The sequence below is a fragment of the Phaseolus vulgaris genome, chromosome 10 (genome assembly GCF_051622355.1).
Source record: "Phaseolus vulgaris cultivar YP4 chromosome 10, ASM5162235v1, whole genome shotgun sequence".
NCBI lineage: Eukaryota > Viridiplantae > Streptophyta > Magnoliopsida > Fabales > Fabaceae > Phaseolus > Phaseolus vulgaris.
In genome coordinates this window covers 18,590,871-18,598,150 of record NC_143507.1, presented here as the reverse complement: position 1 = coordinate 18,598,150, position 7,280 = coordinate 18,590,871, and the positions used below count along the sequence as shown (strand labels likewise).

The window sequence follows — 7,280 nt, the reverse complement described above, 5'->3', positions numbered from 1 at the left end:
ATTCAAGGTAAGACGCCTTTGAACGCACTACTTTGAGCGCTAGCCTATAGAGCCTATGGTGAATGGTCCAACCAAAGGTTAGTTTCGTTAAACTTTGATTATGCTTGTTATCCCATGACGGGAAGAGTCAGCACTAGCGACGAAATTGATTGAGTAATATACTCATATGTGTACACATTATCGTAAGCCACTTGAACTAGTTAAAGTTAAATGAGGCATGCATGAGCAAAGTTCAGAAGGGTTGTTATACGGCACATGATTATGATGAAATAAAACGATTCCATAATAATAAAAATAGAGTATGACAGATTATAGTTACACCACCATGATAAGATTAAAATCCCTACTCCTCTACTAGTTGCCCGTCCACGACTCTTTTGTTTGGTCTTAGCTGAGAGAATTCCAAGCTCGGGTGAAGGCTAGAGGCTTGCTCGACAGCAACCTCAAAGCCCACCAAGAGAGCTTAGGTAGCCTCACCCTTGTAGACTTCGACCTCATCAGCAAAGAACTTATCCTCCTGGACAAGCTCTTGTTGCAATCAAGACAGACGGACATCTTGCTCGGCTAGACGAGTTGCTTGCTCAGTAGCCTCCTTAGTCTTGGCCATCAAAAGCCACTCGGTTTTCTAGTGAAGGGCTCAGAGGTTTTGGATTTCTTGTTCCAAGTCCGCCATCCTCTGCTGAGAGTCTTGTTTCTCTTGTTCGATGGTGACCTCTTGACGCCGCATCTTCTTCACGAACACACAGCTTGTGGCCAGAGCCTGTCTAAGCTGTTTCATAACCTCTTGCAATAGGTGTTAGCCACTGTGGGCATCCATTCTCTCCTCGTCCTCGGGGCGCAAGAGGGCATCCTCCAAGAGGGAGGCAACATCGACATCCTGGTCTCAAAGGCCTTTTCGCCTCGAGCTCTCTCACCCACCTCAAGAGGGCATGGCGTGGCAACAGGGATGTGCGGAGGTTGTGAGGGAGAAGCAGCGTTTGAGGCCACTTGGCCTCGGGATGGTGAGAGCATCGAGCTAGTGGCTTGAGCCCTCCCCCTCTTTCTGGTAAAGACGAAGCCTGAAGCGGTTTCCTCGTCATCTTCAGTAGAGGTGGGCGCGACCACCACCTTCGGTGGAGCATGGCTGACCATTTTTGCCTTCTCGGCCAGCCTCAGCAGGTCTTCCTTGTTCAAACAAGCCAACATGCTCTCTCAAAGAAGATACAAGAAGGAACATGTTATATTTCACAGGCAGCAATCTTAATCTTTAAGGTTAGGGATGAAAGGTGTACCGATGTAACTCTTTAAAAAGTCTGGGTCATACTCGTGGGCCAACAGGTAGGTTGTAACGAAGGAAAAGGGAAGGCTTGTGAAGAATTTGCAAACCTCTTTATCGGCAGGGGCTAATTTGTCTAAACACCGAGTAAGCTTCGAGTTAGGCTTTTCAGTTCAGTATAAGGGAAACCCGTCCAAGAGGTCAGGGTGTTTTTTGTTAGCTCGGATTTTTAGAAATGTCCTTTCAAATTCTTGTAAAAGGATTGGAAGAGGGTAAGGATCCCCCTTCCAGGAATACTGTTTACAAAGACCCAAAGATGACGTTGTAGTTTCTTCACCTCGAAGAGGTAAAGAAACACATCAAGGGAAGGTTGGACACCGAGTTGGTCGCATAGAATGGAAAAGGCACGAACAAATGCCTAGCTGTTAGGATGCAGCTGAGCTGGGGCTACGTTCAGCTCGGTTAGGAGTTCTTTTTCAAAAACTGACAAGGGGAGACAAAGGTGGACTCTTTGAAAAATGGTGGCGTAAACGTAACAAAAAGGGTTGCCTGGGATATGGTTTCGTCACAACATACAGGTTCGTCAGGTGAGCAAAGGTCCAGGAAAATCCAATTGTCCTCCCTACCAAAATGACATTTCTTCTTCCTAAGGGCCACTATTTTTTCGTGGAGGTGTAGGAGAAGGTTTCAAAAATAAGGCTTGGGGGAGCCCAAGGATACAAGGTTTTATAATCCATAAGGGCTCGCAGCTAAGGACAGTCACACGAAGAAAGAAAAACAATTCAGACCCAGCGCAAGGGCCACGCACAACAAGATTGGAATATTAAAATAAAATAATATCATTATTTTATTTGGAGTTAGGATTTGAACTCAGGACCAAGTACAAAGTATCAACCTAACCACTGGGACAAATGATCATTCTTGAAAAATAAGGATTGTAGTATCGTCTTATTTTCTTACAAACAAGAAAAGACCTTTGTAATTTATACACTGTTGAAACTCAGAATAGGGACGAATATTTTAACAATTTTAGAGAGTGTTTCTCTGCTAGGGTTTTTCCCTGCATCTTGCGATCTTATCAAGAATCCACCAATTCTTGTGGCGATCATCCTTAGGCTTATCAAACTTTGTTTGTGGCGCCTTCCTTTATCCAGGTTTCTATTGTTACTGTTTTGAATTTATTCCGTTCCGTAACCCTAAATTCCCAATTTTGTTGTCATTTCTATTTGGATTCGTATCAGTTGGTATTCAGAGCAAAGGTTTGAGTCATAATATAATTGTGCATCCTGTAATTTTTTTTTTCCTCATTACTGTTCACGGGGGTACTGTTCACGTACTATTCATGGGGTACTGTTCACGGCACTGTTCACGGTACTGTTCATTTTTTTATTTTATTTTTTTAAAAAGCAGAAACAGAAAAAAAATAAGAAGAAGAAGAAATAGAAAAAAAAAAGGAAGAAGAAGAGGAAAACAGAAAAAAAAAATAACTCTTATTCAGTGCATACTTGGTGTTTGTTAAAAGTTCTAAAAGTGTACTGTCTACATATTTTATTTTCTCTATATATTATTTTTGCTTGCTGTTTTTTAATTGTCTTGCTTGTTTATTGATTGTGAAATTGTTCTTCACTATTTTGTTCTTTACTGTTATTTTTAATTGATTCTGATTGCTACTTTTGAAAGTGATTCTGGATTATTGATTGCTTCTTGTAAGAACCTTAAGTAGAGAAAGAGTGGTAAAAGGCAGTGTGATCATTAGAAAAAAAAAAGCCTTATTGTGTGAAACACGAGTGTTGAGTGTAAACACGTGAGAAAGTGGTGTGAGGCCCAAACTTATTGTTATTTGTAATCTGTTTACTTGAGCATGGCAGGGGAACCGTCAGATAGTGGACTGTCTCAACTACAGATGCAAGCCTTAACACAACACTTGGAAAGGATAATGAAACAACAAAGTGATGGACTCCATGAGAGGTTGGATCAAATGGAGCAAGCACAACAAGTAAATCCAAAAAATAGAGGGGGAGATAGGAGGAGGAGAAGAGAAAATGATGGAGAACAAAGAACTCTGAGAATTGATGGAATAAAATTAAATATTCCCACATTCAATGGGAAAAGTGATCTTGATGCTTACTTGGAGTGGGAAATTAAAGTAGAGCATGTGTTTGCTTGCAATGAGTATAATGAGGAGCAGAAGATGAAGTTGGCAGCAGCTAAATTTTCACATTATGCCTTAACTAGGTAGAATAAATACCAAAGGGAGAGAATTAGATATGAGGAACCCATGGTGAACACTTGGACAGAAATGAAAAGGATTATGAGGAAGAGATATATTCCAGCAAGCTACAATAGGGATTTGCAACTCAAACTTCAAAGAATGACTCAAGGGAATAGAAGTGTGGAGGAGTATTTTAAAGAGATGGAGATGAAAAGGATTATGAGGAAGAGATATATTCCAGCAAGCTACAATAGGGATTTGCAACTCAAACTTCAAAGAATGACTCAAGGGAATAGAAGTGTGGAGGAGTATTTTAAAGAGATGGAGGTGACCATGATAAGAGCTGGAAAGAATGAAGAAAACGAAGCAATCATGGCAAGATTTTTGAATGGATTGAATCATGATATTAGGGATGTTGTGGAGCTACAAGAGTATGTTGACATGAAAGAGTTGTTGCACAAGGCTAACCAAGTAGAACAACAACTCAAGAGGAAGGGAATCATGAGGAGTTCTAACAATAATAAAAATTTCTGTACCGACCAGGTCATCGGGTGTGATGACGTGGACAAGTGAAAGGTAGGTGGTCAAAGAGTCGACATAGTCGCCGTATGTAGAAGCGGCGACTGGATATGCATAGTCGGTTATCACCGAGACGTGTCGCTATCCGAGAGGAAGACATCGCCTAAACGGACATCGCCTAGGTAGGACATCGCCTAAGTAAGACATCGCCTAAACGGACATCGCCTAAGTAAGACATCGCCCGAAGAGTCAACCCGCATGACGTAAGCATTTCACAGAGAGGGGGCCCACGCGATGGGATAACCCTAAGTTGGGTGGCGGCACTGTGTGTCCCTCCGCACAGAATAAACGATCAAGTCAAAAGGGCACGTGACAGTGCCCACGTGCTCATTAAAGATCTTCAAGGAAGGCTGCATGCATGACACGTGTTCAATTAGGGCACTCGAACAGTATGATGGCGCAAGAAATACAGTGCTCAAGTTAGAGCCCAAGTGGCCATAAGATTATACATTGCACTCCAGATAAGGGAAGCCCATGGGCCAGATACGCTAAGATCCTAAAGATAGCGGCGCAAGGACCTTCTCCAAGGAACCCTAGATAATAGCAAGCAACGCAAAGGTAAACCCTAGTTTTCACCTATATATAGGGCACGAATAAGCCCTAGTGAGGTACGTTTTTACAGTTGCATGAGTTTTAACCTAGTTTTCATAAAGTTACTCAGATTAGTAGTCTCTAGTTGTTCTTGACGGCGCATCCGCTGAGAGCACAAGACAATTAGGGCAGCACAGTTTTAACCATACAGTTTCAGTCATTGAGATAATTATACAGTTTCTAGTTACTTTGGTGTTTCTCGCTAGCTGACTTGATCGTCGGAGTGCAAACGGCCGCGAGGGCGCCCCTTTGTTCTTCCTTTTTCAGGTACTGACAGACGAAGCAAAGCGAAGGTGCCCTAGTTCGTTAGAACAAGCCACGCACAAAGACGACCCAGGTCAACCGGCCGGAACAATTTCAATTGGAAGGATAAGGCGATGAAGGATAAAGGAGTTCCATCAAGTTCAGTCACATCTTCAAGTGGGAAGTCACCTCATAGATATAGTAACTCACCACCTAAAAGGAAAACAAGTGAGGTAAAATGTTTCAAATGCTTGGGAAGAGGACATTATGCTTCAGAATGTCCAACAAAAAAGAATATGATCAGTTTATCAAAGATACAAATAGTCAGTGAACCTTCAAGTGAAGAAGAGAAGGAAGAGGTAGAGGTGGAGTTGGATACATTGGAGGGTGATTTGTTGATGATTCGAAGGCTTATGGGAAGCAAAATGCAAGCTTTGGACCAAACCCAAAGGGAAAATATTTTCCATACTAGATGTTCCATTCAAGGGAAAATATGTTCACTCATAGTTGATGGAGGAAGTTGCACCAATGTAGCTAGCTCAAGACTAGTTACCAAATTGAATTTGGAGACAAAACCGCACCCAAGGCCATACAAGCTTCAATGGCTTAGTGAAGATGGAGAGATGACAGTGAGTAAGCAAGTGGAGGTGAACCTATCCATAAGACAATATAATGACAATGTCTTGTGTGATGTGGTTCCAATGGAGGCAACTCACATTTTGTTAGGGAGGTCGTGGCAGTTTGACACCAAGGCTATTCATGATGGTTTCACCAATAAAATCTCTTTCATGCAGAATAATAAGAAGATCATTCTCAAACCCTTATCTCCTAGAGAGGTGTGTGAGAATCAAATCAAATTGAGAGAAAAGAGAGTCCAAGAGAAAAGAGAGATGAGTGAAACACCTAAACAGAGCAAGAGTGAAACACTTAAAAAGAGAGAAACACGTGAGAGAAAAATGAGTGGATTACTGAAAGTGAATGAAGTGAAGAAGTTGCTACTTTCTAGCAAACCTCTTTATTTACCTTATTGCAAAAACAACACTTTGGTTGCTGACCATTCTAACCAAATTAATTTTCTTCCTAGTGTTGATTCTGTTTTGCAAGAAATCCAAACTCAAGTTGAAGAATTGATGAACAAAGGATGGGTACAACAGACCATGAGCCCATGTGCTGTTCCAGTAATTTTGGTGCCTAAAAATGATGGTTATTGGAGGATGTGCACACATTGCAGAGCACTCAATAACATTAGCATTAAATATAAACACCATATTCCCAGGTTAGATGATTTAATGGATGAATTTTATGGTGGTTGTATATTTTCAAAAATTGACTTAAGAAGTGGTTGCCATCAAATTAGGATTAGGAATGGGAATGAATGGAAAACTGTCTTTACAACAAAATATGGATTGTATGACTGGCGTGTGTTGCTATTTGGGCTAACAAATGCCTCAAGCACTTTTATGAGATTAATGAATTATGTTTTGAGAGAATTTTTGGGCAAATTTGTTGTTGTGTATTTTGATGACATCTTGATCTATAGCACTAGTTTGGAATTACATGAGGAACATTTGTGTGTTGTTTTAAATGTTCTTAGAACAAAAAAGTTGTATGCTAATCTTGAGAAATGCACATTTTGTACTGAACAAATTGCATTCTTGTGTTTTGTGGTAAGTGCCAAAGGAGTTCATGTAGATTATGAAAAGGTGACGGCTATCCAAGAATTATGTTTACATCATGTTGAGTTTGCTTACAATATGGTTGTTGACAGCACATCGAATTGTGATCCATTTGAAAATTTGTATGGATTAAATCCTTTAACTCCAATAGATTTGTTAACTATGCCTAACATTTCTGTTTTAAAGCATAAAGATACACAGGCTAAGGTTGACTATGTGAGAAAGCAACATAAAAAGGTTGAAGCACAAGTTGAAGAAAAAGGTGAAGGTTCTTCTAAACAAGCTAACAAAGGAAGAAAGAAAGTAATCTTTGATCCTGGAGATGGGGTCTGGGTACACATGAGGAAAGAAATGTTAACTAGACAAAGAAAATCCAAGGTCTTTCTCAAGAGGGAGGGAATGATGCGGACATCCAAGCCCAAGGGCGGCTAATCTTTTGGAGGCCCACAGTTTAAAAAGACTAAGTTGATTACATGCACAACAAGATTGGAATATTAAAATAAAATAATATTATTACTTTATTTGGAGTTAGGATTTGAACTCAGGACCAAGTACAAAGTATTAACCTAACCACTGGGACAAATGATCATTCTTAAAATATAAGGATTGTAGTATCGCCTTATTTTCTTACAAACAAGAAAAGACCTCTAGCTAAATTTGTACTTTATACACGGTTGGAACTCAAAATAGGGGAACAAATATTTTGACAATTTTAGAGAGTGTT

General features: G+C 40.4%; 1 protein-coding gene across 1 annotated transcript; it reads left to right on the top strand.

The window, feature by feature from the left end:
• Positions 1-3,674: 3,674 nt before the first annotated feature.
• On the top strand, positions 3,675-6,988 carry LOC150024671 (uncharacterized). Its single transcript, XM_090296085.1, has 2 exons — positions 3,675-3,988; positions 4,984-6,988. The coding sequence occupies exons 1-2, from the start codon at positions 3,675-3,677 to the stop codon at positions 6,986-6,988; spliced, it is 2,319 nt and encodes a 772-aa protein (XP_090152211.1).
• Positions 6,989-7,280: the final 292 nt, after the last annotated feature.

Excerpts from the sequence above, each read along its gene's own strand:
- LOC150024671 (XM_090296085.1), top strand. The coding sequence starts at position 3,675 with ATGAAAAGGATTATGAGGAAGAGATATATTCCAGCAAGCTACAATAGG. Across the intron at positions 3,989-4,983 it reads ATGAGGAGTTCTAACAATAA|CCGGAACAATTTCAATTGGA; the intron begins TAAAAATTTCTG and ends CAGGTCAACCGG.